Here is a 22,014-nt window from a genome sequence, read left to right on the forward strand (position 1 = left end):
TCTTGCACTTACATCCAAGGGTTCTTTTCAAACAAGGGAGTTATGCTTATACACACAGTTTGCAGTTCACTAGGAAACAGTTTTTTGCTTGTTCACTTCATTTTAATCTAATTCTATGCTTGGAATAATATTTCAAATTTAAGTCGAGAAATCTGTGAACACAGGTTCACTTTGTTTATTCATTCATTATTTTTTAGTACATTTATGTTTAGTACATTTAGTACATTATGTTTAGTACATTTAGTACATTTATTTATTTTTTTAGTACATTTATGTACTGCCACATACAACAAAGTCCCTGGGTAGTTCACTTATGAGTCTTACTACAAATTTTGCTGGATTAAACATCGTAAAGTGCATGCAAATATTCTCATCCTAAGGAGGTTTGGATGCAATCCTGTGAAAATAACAAAAACTAGCTGGCCCGGGAGGAGAGTATCTGTGCTGCTAGTTCTCCTCCTCCCTCCCCTTCTCTCTCGGCTCTCCCCCCATTCTCTGCCTCCATTGTCACCACTTTCTCTCCCACCACCACCGCTTTATCTCCTGCCACCACTGCTTTCTCTCCCACCAACATTTTCTCCCCGCCCCACTGCCACTGCTGTTTTCTCCCCCCCCTCCAGCTCCTGCCGCTTTCTAGGGGTGTGCAAACAGGTTCAATGTTGAACTGGTTTGGTTAGACAGTTGGGGCTGAACCAAACCACCCGCTGTTTGGTCCGCCTCTGGACTGAACACCTCTGAATGTGGGGGGGGGGGCGGTTTCACGGACAATTTTTTACTTTTAAAAATTACCTTAACTCCCCTCGGGGGAGTTCCTGGAGGCATCAGGGGATCGGGGGGGGAGGGTGTCTGTCGGCCATCTTAATGTCCCGCTCAGCTGGTTTGGCCACTATTTGGGCAGTTTTGGGCCTTCACCCAGCAGCCTGGCAGACATTATGCAGCCAGTGCACCTGAGCACTTGGCCACTGCATGGCCTGGGCATATGTAGTATAGTTGACATAGTATACCTGGACTTCCAAAAAGCTTTTGACAAAGTTCCCCATCAAAGACTCCTGAGGAAACTTTGCAGTCATGGGATAAGAGGACAAGTACATGTGTGGATTGTTAATTGGTTGAAAGACAGGAAACAGAGGGTAGGGATAAATGGAGAGTTTTCACAATGGGGGGAAGTAAGAAGTGGGGTCCCAAAGGGATCTGTACTGGCACAGGTGCTTTTTAATTTATCCATAAATGATCTAGTTGGGATAAGCAATGAAGTAGCCAAATTTGCAGATGATATCAAACTCTTTCGGGTAGTGAAATCCAAAATGGATTGTAAGGAGCTCTAAAAGGATCTCTCCAAATCGGGTGAGTGGGCAGCATAATGGCAAATTGGTTCAGTGTTGGCAAGTGTAAAGTGATGAACATTGAGATGAAAAACCCCAACTTCAAGTATACACTGATGGGATCTGAGCTATCGGTGACTGACCAGGAGAGGGATCTTGGGGTCGTGGAAAGTGCTGGCTCAATGTGTGGCAGCTGTGAAAAAGGCCATTTCCATGCTAGGGATCATTAGGAAGGGGATTGAAAATAAAATGGCTAATATTATAATGCCCTTATACAAAACTATGGTGTGGCCTTTACTGCATACATTCTGGTCACCACATCTAAAAAAGGACATTGTAGAACTGGGAAAGGCACAGAAGAGGACAACCAAGATGATCGGGGCCTAGAGAGGCAGCGTGATGTAGTGGTTAGAGTGCTGGACTAGGACCGGGGAGACCCGAGTTCAAATCCCTATTCAGCCATGATACTAGCTGGGTGACTCTGGGCCAGTCACTTCTCTCTCAGCCTAATCTACTTCACAGGGTTGTTGTGAAAGAGAAACTCAAGTATGTAGTACACCACTCTGGGCTCCTTGGAGGAAGAGTGGGATATAAATGTAAACATAATCATAATCATAATCATAATCATAATCATAGAGCACCTTTCGTATGAGGCAAGGCTACAACACCTAGGGCTTTTTAGTTTAGAAAAAAGATGACTGCGGGGAGACATGATAGAGGTCTATAAAATCATGCATGGTGTGGAGAAAGTGGATAGAGAGAAATTCTTCTCCCACTCACATAACACTATAACCAGGGGTCATCCCATGAAATTGATTGTCATTAAATTTAGGACCAGCAAAAGGAGGTACTTTTTCACACAACACATAATCAACTTGTGGAACTCTCTGCCACAAGATGTGGTGACAGCCAACAACCTGGATGGCTTTAAGAGGGGTTTGGGTAACTTTATAGAGGAGAGGTCTATCAATGGCTACTAGTCAGAGGGCTATAGACCACTTCCAGTCTCTAAGGCAGAATGCCTCTGAATACCAGTTGCAGGGGAGTAACAGCAGGAGAGAGGGCATGCCCTCAACTCCTGCCAGCGGCATCTGGTGAGCCACTGTGTGAAACAGGGTGCTGGACTAGATGGGCTTTGGGCCTGATCCAGCAGGGCTGTTCTTATATTCTTAAGCATGTGATGCACGTAATGAAAGAGGAAGAGGGAGATGGGTTGCTGGTGGAAGCAATAGAACTGAAGCTGCTCAATTTTCTTTGGTACAATTCTGGGCTTCCGAGGTTAACTTCAGGAAGCCTTCCCATTGTTTCGCTTGTGATTTGTATGGGCCCTTAGAGTCAGCTTACAAGTCAGCTATTAAGCTCACTGAGTCACTAGGAACAGCAGTCTTTCTCAGATAAACTTCTTGAGAACTCTATAGCACCCTGACTTGACCTCCTCAAAGGGCTAGCAATTGAAATGAAAGAAGAGGATACCAATTTTGATTTTTTTAAAAATAATAATAATCTGGTATCTGAGCAAAAGTCCATTCTCAGGAAGATATAGGGGAGTGAGCTAAGGACAGGTAAGAGGGTGAAAGATGACAAGCTCCATCAGGAACACAGATAATAGCAAAAGCTTTCAGCTTGCTGTGTGTCTTGTGCTAGCAGACACTTGTGTTCTTCTGCATTAGAACAAGGATCAATTAGCGTCCTTTCCCAACCATGGCCAAAAATATTGCAGTCAGTTTGAAGCTAAATGAGTTCTTTGCATCTGTCTTCATGCCAGAGTATACTGAAAGTATATCTGTGCCTGAACTGAGCTTCTCAGGGATAGAGGCTAAAGAACTGAGTCAGATAGAGATGATGTTCTAATCTGGGAAAACTTAAAAATTAACAAATTGCCAGGGCCAGATGACTGGAGATCATATAGAAGCTTTCCTATCAAGCATATAAGCTTGCTCTCTCTCTCTCTCTCTCTCTCTCTCTCTCTCTCTCTCTCATATTAAAGCATGATTAGCTCTGTATTCTTCTCAAGTGAAATTCTGCACTGCTTAAAGATATTGTTGAGGGGATTCTCCTGGGATCATTCACAAGGGGAATATGAAGGAAAATGCAGTTTAAACATATCAACCAAGTAAGCAATCTAGGTAAAAGTCCTATTGGTAAAAGTCCTCCACTCCACCAACATCACCACTGCCACTTGCATGGATTCATAAAAAGAAGAGGACAATCTCTCTTCTGTGCTGACCTTTGGAATCATTGGAAAATATTAGTGGGAACATTTGTGTGCCATCCATTCTTTAAATTTGAAATTTTTACACCATTTCGGTTGTGAGATGCAAAATACTTTATGGTAGGTAGTTTTTTGTTTTTTTTTAATATGTGTATATATTGAAGGAGCAAAAGGGGATTGGAGTAGGGGTTTTCATCAAGATGTGAAGGCCTTTTCTCAGCTATATTGAAAGTTCGGTTGCAAAACAACAACGTATTTTAAAAGGTTTAACCTTCATAAAAACTTTTGCAACATGGGTGAAACATTTCTTCAACTGAAATAACCTTTGCTATTGCCCAATTTTTTTTAGTGGTTAAAATATATCTGAATATAGATTTCTGATCAAGAACAAGTGAAGTAATATATAGTGAAATGGACAAAGGATGTAGGATATAATATCCTAATGTTTGTGTAGGGAGATATAAGGATAACTAGCCGCACATTTTCCTTAAACATGAATATACAAGAAAATTCCTTACTCAGTACTGCATTACTCTGGTTCCAATTAATCATTACAAGTTGAGTCGCCGGAAATGCAGAACTGTAAAAGTGCAGAACTGTAAAAATGCAGAACTGTAAAAGGTGATATTTATCATATATAGTCTTTGTGTGTCTGAGCCAGATAAACTGGCTATCCCATTACACTTGATCCACTGTTATTAAACTATATCCAATATTATATCTTGAATAAAGTCAAATATAATATCTGACAGTGGCTTCAAGAATAATTTATCTAGATACTGGCAGCAACTAACGCTGGGAACTAGACAGGGGGAGTGCGTCCCTGTTGGCTCTGTTGGACCTCTTGGCGGCGTTCAATACCACTGACCATGGTATCCCTCTGAGCCGCCTCTCGAGTATGGGAATCGGAGGTACTGCATTGCAGTAATTCTGGTCCTTTCTTGAGGAGAGGGTCCAGAAGGTGGTGCTAGGGGACTACTGCTCAGCCCCATGGCCATTGGCCTGTGGGGTCCCGCAAGGTGCGGTCTTGTCCCCCATGCTGTTTAACATCTACATGAAACCACTGGGAGAGGTCACCCCGGGACTTGGGCTGAGTTGTCAGCAATATGCAGATGACGCTCAGCTCTGTCTCTCCTTGTCACCTGATCCTAGGGAGACGGTGAATGTCCTGAATTGGGGGCTGGAGGCCATGATGGGTTCGATGTGGGCTAATAAACTGAAATTGATTTCAGACAAGTCGGAGATACTGTTGGTCAGTAGGAGAGCCAATCGGGATGAGGAGATTTTAGTGGTTCTGGATGGGGTTGCACTCCCCTTGAAGGAGCAAGTATGCAGCTTGGGGGTACTACTGGACCCAGCTCTGCTTTTGGAAGCTCAGGTGGAGGCGGTGGCCAGGGGTGCCTTTGCACGGCTTCAGCTAGTGGACCAGCTGTGTCCCTTTCTTGAGAAGGCAGATCTGGCCACAGTTACCCATGCTTTAGTCACGTCACGGCTGGATTACTGTAACATGCTTTACATGGTGCTACCCTTGAAGAATATCCAGAAACTGCAGCTAGTGCAAAATGCAGCAGCTAGGGTTTTATCTGGAGCTGCCCAGTGGGAGCACATCACACCCATTCTGAAAGAGTTGCACTGGCTGCCAATTCATTTCCAGGTCCAATTCAAGGTGCTGGTTTTTACCTTTAAAGCACTTAACTGTTTGGGCCCAGGGTACTTGAGGGACCACCTGCTTGTGTTTTACTCATGTATAGTTTTTATGTTTATATTTTTTAGATTTTATATTAGATTGGTTTTATATTTTTAACTTAATATTTTTATTGTCATTTTTATTATATATTTTTTAACTTTTGTAAACTGCCTTGGGATTGTTTTTAATGAAAGGTGGTATATAAATTTAACAATAAATAAATATAAATAAATAAAAACTAAGAATCCCACTTTTTAAAAAATGATAAAATAAATTATAATAATACTCATCAATAGCAAAATAATCACCATATATTTGCATAAAATAAAATTGAGATGTATACACCATGGTATGTATACAAAAGAAAACGGACTCCATTTATAACTTTTGTAATAATAACAACATCCCGACTGACTAAGTGTTGGCTCAGCAGTGTTGTGTTAAAAACTAAGGATCCAGACTCAAGAAAAATTGTCTCCCCTTCCTTCTGCAGCTGCCTGTATCGCCTTAAAATGTGTCTGTGAGGCATATTCAGCATCACATATTTCCCAGCAATAAGATATAGTGTCAGGAAGAATTTCAACCATTCCCACAGAAAACATCTTAACTGTTGGAAGATAAGTTTCAGAATTTAATTGTGAACTATAATTAGACTAAACTCATTTTATATTGCATTGCAGATAATATTTAATCCACATCATGGAAGAGGAAAATGAGACTGCATTGACTGAGTTTATTATCATTGGGTACTCTGGCCGGCCAAAGACGAGAATAGTACTAATTGTCTTCATGATTGTTGTATATTCTGTAACAGTAGTAGCAAATGGTATTATCATCTTGGTGACTGCAGCTGATCCCCAGCTCCACAACCCCATGTATTTTTTTCTCAGTAACCTCTCCTTCCTCGACATTGGCTATTCAACATCATCAGTACCACAGTGCATTGCAAACCTTCTGATGGACAAGTCCACCATGTCCTTTGCAATGTGTTACTTCCAGATGACCACTAGTGTCTCCTTAGGGGTAACTGAATGTTTCCTCTTGGCTGTCATGGCTTATGACCGGTATATAGCAATTTCTAGCCCACTGCATTACATGCTAATCATGAGCAAGAAATTTTGCATCCAATTAGCAGCTGGGACATGGACAAGTGGCTTATTTTTAGGAATAGTTCCCATTTATGCTTTGCCAGCTCATTTTTGTGGGGAAAATATGATTGACCATATAGCGTGTGAACTCAAAGCAGTTATGAAGCTTGTTTGCTCAGACACCTCCTTGAGCCAACTGGTTATGTTCTTCAGTGGAGGTCTCACCTTGCTTGCTCCTTTTGCCTTCATCCTCTTCTCATATCTGCGCATAATTGTGGCAATTCTAAGAATCCATTCCACAGGTGGCAGGCTCAAGGCTTTCTCCACATGTGCCTCTCACTTGACTGTGGTAACAATTTTCTATGGAACAGCAATATTCTCATATCTCCAGCCACAAACTAAGAGCACCCAAGAGCTGGACAAGGCAATTTCACTCTTCTATGGAATAATGACTCCCATGCTAAACCCACTAATCTACACTCTGAGAAATCAGGAAGTGATAGGGGCATTGAGAAGACTTGTGGGGAAAGTAAAATAAAATATTACAATAAGCCGAATCAAAAAATTGTGAAAGATTTTACTTTCTCACGCTCTTACTATCAACATAGTAATCACTGCAAATATATTTGAGACTGGGAAATATCTAATAATTGTTGTGTTAATATCTTGAAAAGATCTTGGAAATATTGATTGGGCAGGGGAGGTTGGAAATTGTCGATAAGAATACATATAAATGATGGGAATGTGGCTACCTGCTCAAATAGCAGTATGGTTGGAAACCAAAACTGGCGGTTGACAAATATTACACTTCTCCTACAGATAATAACTGTATAATTGACCTTTATTGTAAAAACCTGTACATAGTTGATGAATATCCTACCACCTCCCAAACTCTCTTCCTAAAGTCAAGTGCATAGTTTAAGGTTGAAAAATCCAATACATAGTGCTATTTAGGGTAACTACAGGGCTTGATAAAATTATGTTATGTTTCTGCTTTGGGACAATCCCTGAAATTCTCTTAGCATTTCAATTTCTCCTCGGAGGAACCCAGAAATTCTCTTTGGAATTTCACTTTGAAGAAACTTTGGTTCTGCCCCTACTAATACTACGGGTATCTTCACACATCATGGTGGCAAGTAAGTAGAAAGGAACAGCTGGTTCTGGCAAGTGCATGCTCCCAGTGTGATGGAGTAGTTTCACCCCTTTCACTGTCATCTAAGCTTAGAAAGGTCAGGGTGTCAGCATGGGTGTAGCTATAACTGAGTGGATGGATTCAAAGTAACCAGCCCCCCTCAACTCCTGCCCCACCCCCAGCTCCAACCCTCCCTATTTTCTTCATTATCTCTCTCACTCCAAGGGGCTGCCAGGGAGAGGGGCAAACATGTGCTCCTTCTCCCCTAACTACACTCCAACTGTCAGTGTTGGGTCCTTGCCACTACCCAACAGCCAACATTCAGTGCCCAACACCAATTTCAGGTTGCAAATATCAGGTGGTAGAGAGGACCCAACATTGGCAGCTCGACATTTCTGAGTTCAGACAACACAAAAAGGGGTGGGAGTACCAATTTTGTGCCAAGAGCAATTACTAGACCTGGCAGTTCCATCCTACTTACTTGTTATATGTGATATGTGAAGCCATCCTATGAATTTGGAATATGAGGGATCATCCTACGTCCCAAAGAAAGAATTATTTCATTAAAGGAATGTGATGGCCTAGCACCCTCCCACACATTTCATTCTGCTGTGGGCCTAGTCTTACAGAGTTCCAATACAGTGGGAACTTAGAATTGGGACTTTCACCTGTCCCTGACCCATGCAGCTACTGTATACCCTCATTGCACCAGGACAATAAACACACAAGACATAAGTGTGGAGTAAAATAGGGCCACAACTTCCTTAATTATAATGAATGAGAGCAAAGGAGAGGATTTGTGCTCCACCCCCCAACAGTGTGGTTTACAAGACTCACAGCTTCAGCACAAGCCAGCCTTCTTACAGCCTAGGGTGAAACACCTTTGCTCCAAGTAGCATCAGGCCTAAGGCCACCTGGTGCCCATCATAGCCACCTAAGGTGCAGGCACTTGCCGTAGAACTTTACAGGGTTTTGAATCCCTTAGCAGGTTGGGGTAAGCCATCCACCAGCACTCCCTGAGCCAGAAAGCCTCAAATGGAGGCTGGCAATGACCACCCCTGATGCCAAACATGGGCCTGAAAGGTAATCACCAGCAATCCATTGCACAATAAACCACACTGTACCAGCCGTTGTGACCAAGGGAGCCCAACTTCACTAACTAAGGTCCATAGTTTGAGGCAGGCAAATAAGGCCCCCAACCAAAGCCAATCTGTCAAGTGTCCAAAAATTCCTGCCCACCCACCCCCAAAGGGTGACCAGCCAAAGCCCATACTATAACCAGGAATGGGAGGAAGGAGTTGCTCCTCTGAGAAGACTGAGTTTGGGGCTGGGCCGGGGAATGTACGGCTGTTCAAGCCCCACACTTGTACAGCCTCTACAGCCAATAGCTGTAAACTCATGGCTTTCAAAGAGGCTGGGGCAAAGACCCTGTCCCCCAGACATGCTGGGGAGGATCAGACCACTTCAACATAAGGCTGGGAAAGGAGGAATGGAAGAGAAAGCAGTGGTGGGGAAAGCTTGGGATGACAGGCCTTGATTGAAGCTAATTACAAGTAGAGTCAAATTTGTTCTAAAACTTAGGACAAGGTAGTAGTCTTCATGGGATAGATTCTGCCTGCAGGTCGCTACCTGTTGTTACCTACCTTGTGGTTTACATGGATCAAAGTATTTATTTTGCAGTTCTAAATAGATGACAAGATCAAGATATCCAGAATTAAACCAAAATTAAAGGTCATAGGAACATAGGAAACTGCCATATCCTGAGTCAGACCATTGGTCTATCTAGCTCAGTATTGTCTTCACAGACTGGCAGCGGCTTCTCCAAGGTTGGAGAAGGTCCTCCAAGGTTCTCCAAGGTCATAAGAAATCTGGGATTATAAAGCCCCTAAATTTAACAATTCTCTCCCTTAAGATGTTCTTTGGCTTAAACTGGATGTGCACTTTCAGTGGCCATCACTTCTTCTGGAGGTCTGATCAGTATACAGCAATGGTGACAAAGTATTGACAAGATTAGGAGGTTTTAAATGAAAGCAAAAAATAAATAAATAAAACTGATAAGAATCCTGGAATTAGAATGCAACAAATGGATTGTCTTGTCCAACTTTCTGTCCTTAAAAATATTCTCCATTTTATTTTTACTTTTATTTTTTATTTAGCACATTTTTATCACCCTATACAGACATCCCAGGGCAGTAATATAAAGCTGGGAAGAATGTATGATTTCCCCTAGTTGCAATCAGAAGTGTTAACATTTACTTCAGTGATCCTACTATGCAAGAGCTTTACCACCTTAGCCTTGTTGCCTAATGATATAACCTCATTGGCCCTCCCTCCCTCCCTCCCACCCTTGCGTGCATAAAGGAATGGAAAAAAACCCCCCAATTTCAAGTATAAGCTGATGGGATCTGAGGTTTCGGTGACCAGGAGAGGGATCTGGGGGTTGTGGTGGACAGCTCGTTGAAAGTGTTGACTCAATGTGCGGGAGATGTGAAAAAGGCCAATTCCATGCTAGGGATCATTAGGAAGGGAACTGAAAATGAAACTGCTAATATTATAATACCCTTATACAAATTGATGGTGCAGCCACACCTGGAGTCCTGTGTACAATTCTGGTCACCACATCCAAAAAAGGACATTGTAGAACTGGAAAAGGTACAGAAGAGGGCAACCAAGACAATCAGAAGCCTAGAGCACCTTTCTTATGAGGCGAGGCTACAACACCTGGGACTTTTTAGTTTAGAAAAAAGATGGCGCGAGGAGACATGATAGAGGTCTATAAAATCATGCATGGAGTGGACAAAGTGGATAGACGTAAATTCTTCTTCCTCTCACATAACACTATAACCAGGGGTCATCCCATGAAATTGATTGTCATTAAATTTAGGACCAGCAAAAGGAGGTACTTTTTTCACACAACACATAATCAACTTGTGGAACTCTCTGCCACAAGATGTGGTGACAGCCAACAACCTGAATGGCTTTAAGAGGGGTTTGGATAACTTCATGGAGGGGAAGTCTATCATTGGCTACTACTTGGAGGGCTTTAGGCCACCTCCAGCCTCAAAAGCAGGATGCCTCTGAGTACCAGTTGCAGGGGAGAATCAGCAGGAGAGAGGGCATGCCCTCAACTCCTGCCTGTAGGCTTCCAGTGGCATCTGGTGGGCCACTGTGTGAAACAGGATGCTGGACTAGATGGGCCTTGGGCCTGATCCAGCAGGGTTGTTCTTATGTTCTTATGTTCAGTGAAAGAGTTAAAGGTATGATAGGTAGGGGAAAAACTCGGTGGTGCCTCCCTTCCCTTGATGCCCTAAGCACGTGCTTGTTTTGCCTTATGGTTAATCCAGGGCTGCTCTCCATCATTCCTTCCAACAGGATGCTGGACTATATAGGCCTTGGGCCTGATCCAGCAGGGCTTTTCTTATGTGCCTTCCTTTATTTCTTTCCCTTTAAGTTTGGATTCTTGTCAAATGTAATTGCTTCAGAACATTCCTGAGAGGGCTAACTCCATACTCATGAGGCTATGCACAAATGGGAATGCAGAGAGAGAACCTGATTTTAAAAAATATAATTCATTCAACTAAGGAACTTAGTTGATTGTGTCCTTCCTGCATGTACATAGATTTATAAGAGCAAGAGCAATTTATAAGTACATGCCTTTTGAACTGTATTATGTATTTGGAACTTAAAAAAAAACTTTCTGAGGAACAGAAATGATACTCTAGTAATGCAAGCATCCTGTAGATATGTACAGAAATGATGAAAACATCATATTACATTAAGGTAACTTTAAAAATATGCAATATGCAACATGCATGTACTGTATCCTTTATGATTCACAGCTTTAAAAACATTTATTATTATTATTATTATTATATTTATATCCCGCTCTTCCTCCAAGGAGCCCAGAGCGGTGTACTACATACTTGAGTTTCTCTTTCACAACAACCCTGTGAAGTAGGTTAGGCTGAGAGAGAAGTGACTGGCCCAGAGTCACCCAGCTAGTATCATGGCTGAATGGGGATTTGAACTCGGGTCTCTCCGGTCCTAGTCCAGCACTCTAACCACTACACCATGCTGGTATGATCTGAGTTGGTTTTATACTTTCAGTTTAGATGATCTGAAAATTTTTTTAACCATCATACATATTGAGGACTGATTAGAATTTCTATTGGATTGATTATATAGGACTGATTAGAATGCCTTTTCTTGATCTATTAACAAACAGAAGGACTCCAGAATATTTTAAAGGACAAATGAATAAAAGGTATTCATATTTTATATCCAATTAAATATATATCTCAGAACAGCTGTACAAAAACTGTCAGCATTCAAGATGAAATTTAGTTCATCTTTAATCCAGGTTTGGGCTTCTTTGGAGCATTTCATACAGTGTAATATCTTAGAATACAAACGGAAAGTCCAATTTTGTATGTTAATAAGGAAGCATAAAGATTTGCATGGGAGGGGCATTATTTCCAAGTCCAAAATCTGTTCAAGTGTAGAGTCTGGTCAATAGAGTTTAGAGGAACATGTCCTCTTACTGCTTTCGAATTTATACTGAACACGCCACTGGTATACTAAGGGGTAATATTTAAAACTTATAAAATGATTGATAGCTTCCTTTGGTATTTAGAAACCAAGCTAAAGTACAAAATAGCCCAGGTACTTCTAGCTAAATATTGGAGAGGTGTGAATTTCCTGTCATTGCAATAATAGGATTCCCAGCCTTGCGTCCCTAAAAGTTGTTAGATTACAACTCCCAACATCCACAGCCACAATGGCTAAAGGTCATTGGTCCAACCACCGGTTTAACCTTAAGGATCCAAGGTTTGACCAAAAGCCATTGTAGGGGGAAAATGGGAGTTGCACTATTGCTACAACTAGAGATATTTATATATCCCCTTGTTTATTCAACAAATGTAATAACAACTGGGGCCCCAAAGCTGGGAACAATCAAAAGGAAGCAATGATGGATTTGAAACAACAGTGGGAGAATTGTTTTGTTTTGTTTTTTGAACACCAGATTTTCAAGGGAGAGTGTGGACATCCTGTCAATAGTTAAACTGGTGGACATGAGGTGCTACATCACATCATGCCAATCAATTTTTAATTGTCTTCGTTTCCGATGGGTGGTTCTCCACTGTCCGCACTGCTACAGGCATCTAAAATAAAGCTACCACTTTTGCATTAGAGAGCTCTTGCACTATGACATAAAATTGTCCATGCGTGATTGAACAATTTTAAGTATTTGTGCAAGAGTGCTCTTTCACTACAACACTAGCATTGGTTTAGACACCCACAGCAGCAAGCAGGTTCAGAACTGCTTCTGGTTCTTTTTGCTTCAAGTCAGCCATTGCCTGTTGTAAGTAGTTAACTATTCCGTGTTCGGGAAATTGTTTTATCTTAGTAATACTAAATAAGAGCATTTAAAGATGAGTTGGATAAGTCCCTTTTGCTGCCTTACATAAGACCATACAACCATCTTGCCAGCATTATCTAGTCTAATAGCAGTTCTGCAAGCTCTCAGGGATTTTGTGACCAAAGTAGGACCTAGTAGCAGAGAAAGTTAGTTCGGCTAAGTCACACTGAATTTCATGGGATGTAAATTAGTCACAATGAACTTGTCTCATTAATTTTGATGGTGATTAAATAATGGACACAAAAACAGCATGTTGGTAGTGAGCTTGTCCTGGATTATTTCTACTTGTGATGGTTTCATGTATATAACTGTGTGAATATTATGCTAACATCAGAGGGACACTGCACTGTATGTGAGCCTCTGGAATTAGGCCAATAAAATAATTAAAACAACCCAAAAGCAATTTAAAAGCAGCATCAAGATGAACTATTAAATAGGTATTATCTTGAAAATGCCCAGAGAAATATTTTTTCCAAAGCTTGCCCAAAAATGGGTTGCAAGAGAGCCAGAACACCTCTCTTGGAAGATTGTGCCACACTCTGGGTGCTGTTATATGAATATAACACTATTATTATTATTATTATTATTAATTCAATTTCTATACCGCCCTTCCAAAAATGGCTCAGGGCGGTTTACACAGAGAAATAACAAACAAATAAGATATAACCCTGTCCCCAAAGGGCTCACAATCTAAAAAGAAACATAAAACAGACACCAGCAACAGTCACTGGAGGTACCGTGCTGGGGGTGGATAGGGTCAGTTATGACAAATATTTATACACTGCTTTTCAACAAAAGTTCCCAAAGTGGTTTACATAGATTTAAATAAATTCATCTGTATATCCTGCTGTGTAAACAACATAGTGAATGCATGGAGACGCAATATGGGGCCTTCAGGCACAACCCAATCTAGGGGTGTGGACAGACTCTTTCACAATCGATGTGCTCGAATCAGCCCAGTTCCTGGCAGTCCACTTCATGATCAAACCGGTTCTTCACATCCCTACCCTAATCCCCTCCTTAACATGTCCATTTCTACCCAAATGGGGGCAAGCTTATAATAGATCCTTCCTTCCTTCCTTCACTGGATGTAAATATTAAGTGTGTTGTTTGAAACATGGGAAAGGGGAATGTCCTCCATCTTTCTTTATATGTTATTTTCATGCATAAATCTTTTTGTGAGAACTGTATACGTGGATGTGTCACATCTGAGATACACCAGAAAGTCATGCCAGTAGCACACAACGGATCCATTGAACACAAAAATGTTGACTCGGAAACAAGTTCAACCCAGCTCTCCACACCTTGCTTTATGGATAAACCAACTGCTGGAACTCAGAAAATAGATCTAATATCAACCTTCATGTATTCATTCATTTAAATGTTTTCACAGTCACATGACATTTAATTTTGTTGTTCTTCTTTATGACAGTCTTATAAGATAATTGGTGAGATTATACACTGTGTTCTCAAAATTGCTTTCTGTAATTGCTTCCATTTCTTTTATGACACAATCCAAGCAAAATAAAATATTCAATAAGTTTCAAGTTGACACCTGCTTATATTTCTACCATTGAAATTAATTGGGCTATTTAAAAAAGTTGTGGACACACAGTCAGCATGCTGGTAGTGAGCTGGACCTTGATTCTTTCTGCTTGTGATGGGTTCATGTATACAACAGGAGAGTGACAAGCAAATTGTTGATTCAGTTAATAAACAAACAAGATCCAGCCAAATGAAATGAATGAAAATGAGTAGACATCATTGGAAACTCAATTTATTTCATCTTAGTCTAAGCAAGGGATTAAAGTGAGGGCATTGCTGCACTCTCCAAAAGGATTCAGCTTTCCCTTGCATACTTCAAATAGTATCCAAAGGAAGGAAGGAATTCTATTTCTTCCTCCTTTGGCACTATCCTTAATTCAAAGATATAGAATTACTCAAAAGGAAGTGACATCCTATATATGCCATTTTTCTATCATAAACAGAAGTGACTATTTAATACTAATATTAATTAATGCTAATATTATTTAACATTAATACTAAATTTCATACTAACAAGCTTTTGGGATCTGGTCATGGCCTATAACTATCAAATATGCCCCCCCCCCTTTTTTTTTTTCTTTTTCATTTCAATGCAGGTAATATTTAATCTAGGACATGGAAGAGGAAAACAAGACTGCAATAACTGAGTTCATCCTCATTGGCTATTCAGGTCGACCAAAGACAAGGATAGGAATGATTCTCTTATTGATCACTGTGTATTCTGTAACACTGGTGGGAAATGGTCTTATCATCTTGGTGACCACGACTGATCCGCGGCTCCAGAACCCCATGTACTTTTTCCTCAGCAACCTCTCCTTCCTTGACATTTGCTATTCAACATCTTCGATACCACAATCCATTGCAAACCTTTTGGTGGACAAGCCCACCATGTCCTTTACAATGTGTTATTTCCAAATGAGCACTGGTGTCTACTTAGCAGTGACTGAGTGTTTCCTCTTGGCCATCATGGCTTATGACCGGTATATAGCAATTTCGAGTCCACTGCATTACACGCTAATCATGAGCAAGATGTTTTGCATCCTGTTAGCAGCTGGGACATGGACAAGTGGTATCTTTTTAGGCATAGTCCCTATGTATGCCTTGCCAGCTCGCTTTTGTGGGAATAATGTGATTGACCATTTAACATGTGAACTTAAAGCAGTTATGAAGCTTGTTTGCTCAGATACCTCTGTGAGCCAACTGGTTACGTTCTTCACTGCTGGTCTCACATTACTTGGCCCCTTTGCCTTTATCCTTTTCTCATATTTGCGCATAATTGTGGCAATTCTAAGGATCCATTTGGCGGGTGGCAGGCTCAAGGCTTTCTCCACTTGTGCCTCTCACTTGACTGTGGTAACCATTTACTATGGCACCTTCATGTTCTCATATCTCAAACCACAATCGAAAAGCACCCAGGAGGCGGACAAGATTATTTCAGCCTTTTATGGAGTAGTGACTCCCATGTTAAACCCCCTCATCTACACACTCAGAAATCAGGAGGTTATTGGGGCATTGACAAGACTTGTGGAAAAGAAAGGAAAATGATACACATAAATTTTGAACAAAGATAAGATCGATATAATTTACAGATGTATTTATCTCGATGCTTTGTTTCCTTTTCTTCCTTATAAATGACAAATGTATCTGAAACTATGAATAATGTTTGGATTAGAACCATTTGTGTTCATATTACATATAAGAGGGCATCAAACATCTTATTGTCATTCCAAAGGTAAATGTATTTGTGTTGAATTAATTTGGTTCATATCAGTGCAACTTAGTTTCAATGATGGTGTTTAGGAGTATAGTTCAAGATTAATACATGGCTATTCTTTACATCCGTATCTGTAATATTTTTAAAATGGATCTCCTATATTTTCTTGTTGACAACACCACCTACACATGCAAACTGGATAAGATGAATTGTGGAATACCCTCCTCCTGGATGCTTCTCTATCCCTCTCAAAAGCTACTTTCCACAACTCATTTAAACTTTTCACACAAGATAAATGATATTAACTAGGCCACCTCCAACAATCTCCCTGCTAGATAGAAGCAGCCAAGTCGGGCAAGGATCCAGAGAACAGGTGGTAGGCCACACTGCCCCAAGCAGCTTGTCCACATCCTCAGGAGTCACAGATTGAAACTGATCCAACGTAATACTGCAAGAAGGATCGCTGGACTCCTCTTCCATAGACCTGGAGGATGATGAATGACCAGAGAATCCAATCCACTATCAACAAAATAGTGGTTTTTGTAACAACAAAACCCAATATATCATGTAACTTGTGGTTTGGAGGGTGGTTGGAACCCCATGTGCAGTACACCGCAACCTACTCTGGGCCACCCTGGTGCCCCCCATTATTCCCTATGGGAAAAAGCTTAAAGATGCACACACTTAAAAAAAATAGAAATCACCCCTTTGCCCAATTTCTTTGAAATTTGGGTGGCACTTCCTCCCACCCATTGGGCACAACCACCAACCACAACCCATTCTGGGCTACCCTGGTGTCCACTGGTGGATTAATGGAGAGGCAGAGTAGGCATTTGCCTACAGCGGCAAAATTTGCCCCTCCTCAAATATTGCAGCCCCTCTCTGTGGGCAGCGGTGGCTGCATCAAAATGTGGAGTGGGCAAAGAGAAATTCCTCCCTTTTACCTTAAAGAAAAGCAAAACTTTTTTGTTTAAGGTAAAGGGGAGGCAAAAGCCTTTTTGCCTATGGGTGGCAAAAAGCTTAATCTGACCCTGCTGGTGTCCACACACACACACCACGGAGTTATGGGGCTGCTGAAATATCCATTATTCCCTATGGGGGAAAGCTTAAAGAAACACAAACTTCATTTTTTAAAAAATTGGGTGGGAGCTTCCATTAATTCAGCACTATCACCCAACCCTCTCTTTTGCCCCTAGAACCCCTTTTTTGCCGCAAATTGATTTGGATTTGGATTGATTCAGATCCAAATCAAACCTGGGGTGATTCGGGGGGACAGATTCAGACCCAAAACAAATCAGGGATGATTCAATTCAGGTACAAATCAAATTAAAAATTGATTTGTGCACATCCCTAGTTGCCACAGGTGCAATTCCTTCTCTCAATGAGTGAGAAGGATCATTCAATCATGAAGGATCATTCAATCATGTGAACCTTCAGATGCAATTTAAACCAGTGACAGGCCTAAATGTATAACATTCTCTGGAAATTTGTTCTAACTGTACTCTTTGAATCTAGCAAATAACTCTAGCCTCCTCTGTAGTTTATTAGAGACTACCATGAGACAATTTGCCAAGGCACAAATTACATTAAATAACATATTTTAATGCTCCAAATATATTTGTTGGAAAAAATAGACAAATTTATTGTGTGAGAATGCTTGTGTATATGGGTATGTGTTTGTTTGTTTTTAATTAAAGCAGTGGCTCCATTAGGAAGAATGTTTAAGTTTATGCTAATATTACCTGTTCCTTATTGGATGCAAAGTTGGTGCTTAATTAATCCTGCCAGTCCCCTTGACAAAATCTCTTTCTACAGACAATTAAAATGACTCTCTTTTGGGTATTCATACTCTAACTTGGAAAGAATTTCACTACACTTAACATGCACTTAAAGAGACCCCATAGATGCTCACATGTAGAATGTTCAGGGGAGACGGGTAGTAGATACTTCAGAACATAATTCAAAAAGGACTTTTTTCTGGCTAACAAAAATGTCAAGTACTATGGCAGCCTACAGGTACAAGGAAGACGGCCGGGAAATATATTAGTACTGTGGAACACACATTAAGAAAAGGTATTGACAGTTATAAGCAAGTAAATGCCTATTTGGCAAAGTGTGTGCTCAAGATGAAGTTCACCTGAAGATCAGGTTTAGGCTGCTTTGGGGTATTTCACACCCATAGTATCTGAGGTGTGCAATATCTGGGAATTAAAACAGAAGAGTCCCATTTTGTATTTCAATGAGGGAGCAAATAGATTTGCATGAAAGGGGCAATATTTCAAAGTACAGAAAGTAAGTCAGTCAGTAAGTAAGTTTACTGCGGTCACAGACCAGATTAACAAACAATCACAATTAATAGCATCGATAAAAGTACAAACTGATCAATAGAGTTCAGAGGAATGTCACAACAGGATGTCCTCTTACTGCTGTTGAATTGATATGGAACACTCTACTGGCATGTTTTGGGGTAATTTTTTTTTTTTAAACTGTGAAATGCTTGGTAGCTTCTTTGAGTATTTAGAAACCAAACTAAAGTGCAATGTGAGAAGAACTGAAATAGCATTGTTACTATGCCTGAACAGGAGGAAGGAATTGTGACACAGGGGCTAGAATTTCTGTCAATGCAGTTGTCAAGGGAAATCATTTTGTATTTTCAAAATGTTTATATATGTTTCATATATCAGTGGTGTAATAATAAAGAGATAAAATGTACTTGACTGAACCAAATAATTGTTGGAAATGTACCTTTCCAAAGCTGACTTGTTTACAAATTGGCTTCAAAACTGATTATTTTTGTTCATGCAAATATTCTGGATCAGAATGTACAGAAGAGTTTCAAGATAACAGGAGATACTCTAGGGGTGGCATTAAAAAATTCTTGGTGAATAATGGAGATGGGTTCAAATATAAGATATAAAAAGAATAAGATGGATGGTGAATAATAGATTGATTGTATCCCAGCTAATTATAGTGCAATATTGGGATATTATTATTATTATTATTATTATTATTATTATTATTATTATTATTTCAATTTCTATACGCCCTTCAAAAAATGGCTCAGGGCAGTTTACACAGAGGAATAATAAATAAATAAAATGGATCCCAGTTCCCACAGGGCTCACAATCTAAAAGAAACATAAGGTAGACACCAGCAACAGTCACCAGAGATACTATGCTGGGGGTGGATAGGGCCAGTTACTCTCCCCCTGCTAAATAAAAAGAATCACCACATTCTAAGGTGCCTCATTGCCAAGTTAGCAGGGTTAGCATCTAGTGCACTATCCTTAATAATGAGGTTCAAGCCTTAGAACCTCAGATGCTGCTTTACTACAACTTCCATAATCGAAAGCCACAATGTCCAAAGGTCACTGGTCCAACTTTTGGTCTAATCTTGGGGATGCAAAGTTGGGCCAAAGACCATTTGGTGGGGATAATGGGCAGTGTAACCCAACTACATCTGGGAATTGAAGGTTGGGAACCCTGGCATAGAAGATGTTGGAATTTAATAAATGTAGTGCTTCTGGTAAAACTGACAACTAGTAAGAAGTTCTAGCAGTCAAAGGGAGGCAATGATGAATTTGAAAAAAGTTTCAACAGTACGTTAAAGGTGTTGTTTTGTTTTTTGAAGGCCATATTTTCAAAGGAGGATGTGGAAATCCTCTCAATAGTATTATATATATAGAGAGAGTCTTTTATCACAATCTGTGAGAAGGGCTTGGGGGCGGGCTGTGGGGAAGGCTTGTGGATGATCGCCTAGTCCTTGCTGGGAGCGTGATCATGTGCCCAGATGCTCACCAGCTGCTTCTGGCAGGATTGAGGTTTCGGGGCCTGGGACACGATGTGTTCCAGACCCCAGAATTCCCACAATGCACTGCATGAGCATGTGGTCCATGGGGATCCCTGCAGTGATGTGTGAGTGCCTGTCACTGCTGCAGTGCTGGCTCGAAGCAGTTGGTACTGACAGACGATAAAGAAAACCGGGCTAAGGGAACACTTTCTTTCTTAACCCCGTTTAGAGGTGGGTATGGAGGTGTGGTTGGCCGCTGTGGTGCCGCCGGCAGATACTCGCCTCCTGCTGCTTCTCATGTGCAGCCAAGACCAGGCTTGGCTGCTTTAGCCTGGGCTTGGCTGTGCTTGAAAACAGCTTCATAGTTTGAATGCCCTTACTGGCTACTGCCTTTTGTTAGTAGTTAACGTTTGTTTTCAGTAACTCTTTTATTTGTGTGTATAAGTTGCTTTTTTAAAAAAACTTTCAGTGACCTGTCCAACAATTTTTTAAAAAACATCTGAAAACCCATCTTTTCACCCAAGCTTTCTCAGCTTTTTAAAACTGTCTGTTTTTAATTTTATGGCTGTTTTTTTAAATTGTCCACAAATGAAAAAAAACAACCTGTGTGAAATAGAGAAAAATGCAGTGAAAAACTAATTAAACCTATTAAACATATTAAACATGCTCAAAACTTTTTCTATAGATTCTAAGTCACAATTCATATATACAATATAGAATATCAATGCAATCAATATCAATGCAATCAATTCACTATTTTCAACTCTCCTCCAGTATTGGATAGATTTTTCTACCTAATTATGAACTTGTACTCTTTGGGCACTGGAATATTAATAACTAATTATGTATAGTATAGCATTAGTATAGTTGTTGTATTATAATTGCTTATATTCTCATATATTTTTGTTTATGGTTATCTATCTTGTAAATTATATTTCTTATATTTATATTGATTGCATTGATATTCTATATTGTATATATGAATTGTGACTTAGAATCTATAAAAAAAGTTTTGAGCATGTTTAATAGGTTTAATAGGTTTAATTAGTTTTTCACTGCATTTTTCTTTATTTCACACTTTTTTTTTCATTTGCGGAAATTTTACATGTTACTTTTTTGATTTGTTTTTAAATTGTTGCGTTGTTTTAATTTTTTATATGTGTTTTAATTGTTTTTATGTTAACCGCCCAGAGACAAAAGTTTGGGCGGTATAGAAGTTTAATAAATAAATAAATAAATAAACAAACAAATAAATAAATAAATAAATAAAGTGGGCAGTTCTGAATTGCTGCACTGCTGTAGGTGTCTAAAAGACACACTCACATTTGCTGTACAACAAAGCTGTTCTGCTGCTACTTGCTCTTGTGTGATCACACCTTGCAATGTGGCTTGCATTATTCCCAGTTTGTTGCGTGATTGCAACATTCGATCATGCAGTATTTAAGTAGTAGCAGAACAGCTCTGGGGTTGTGTGTTTTAAATGCTCCCAGCCGTGTGGCTGGTTCAGAACTGTCTACTTTATACTGCCGGACATGTCAATCACTAATCTTAATAATAAGAACTTTTGGAGATGCCTTAAGTGAGCCCTTATGCTGACTGATGAGAGACCAAAGGTCCATTTTGCCAGTACTGTCTATTCTGATAGCGAATCTGCAAGGTCCTAGGCATTTTGCTTACTACCATATAGTTTAAAAACAGAGGAAGTTAGTCCTAGTTATGTCACATGGAAATTAATTGGGCTTCTGTCACAAGGAACTTGTCTCATTGACTTCAATGGTGTTGAAGTACGACTAGCTTTCTCTGAATGGCTTTCTCTAAATGAGTTTTCTCTAAATGTGGTAACTTAGACTTAAATACATTATCACACCATGGGAACATAATCAGCTAGTGTTTGATGTTTTCTGCTTGTGATAGGCGCATGTAGACAACAGGTTTGTCATAGTTAACTCAAAATTAATAAACAAGCAAGATCCAGCTAAATGAAATGAATTAAACTGAGAAGGCATCTTCTGAAATCTCACTTGTTTCATCTTAGTTTAAGATGTGGATTAAACTTGGACCATTGCTGTACTTTCCAAAATAATCCAGCTTTTCCTTGCATCCTT

At 40.2% G+C, this 22,014-nt stretch overlaps 2 protein-coding genes across 2 annotated transcripts; both read left to right on the forward strand.

Annotated features, from left to right (window-relative positions):
• The first annotated feature begins 5,920 nt into the window (after positions 1 to 5,920).
• On the forward strand, positions 5,921 to 6,847 carry LOC128331182 (olfactory receptor 13H1-like). Its single transcript, XM_053264532.1, has one exon. It carries the CDS (start codon positions 5,921 to 5,923, stop codon positions 6,845 to 6,847), a length of 927 nt encoding a protein of 308 aa, XP_053120507.1.
• Positions 6,848 to 15,020: 8,173 nt separating this feature from the next.
• LOC128331183 (olfactory receptor 13H1-like) lies at positions 15,021 to 15,950 on the forward strand. The gene has a single exon (XM_053264533.1). It carries the CDS (start codon positions 15,021 to 15,023, stop codon positions 15,948 to 15,950), a length of 930 nt encoding a protein of 309 aa, XP_053120508.1.
• Positions 15,951 to 22,014: the final 6,064 nt, after the last annotated feature.

This window comes from Hemicordylus capensis, chromosome 6 (genome assembly GCF_027244095.1).
Source record: "Hemicordylus capensis ecotype Gifberg chromosome 6, rHemCap1.1.pri, whole genome shotgun sequence".
Taxonomy (NCBI): Eukaryota; Metazoa; Chordata; class Lepidosauria; order Squamata; family Cordylidae; genus Hemicordylus; species Hemicordylus capensis.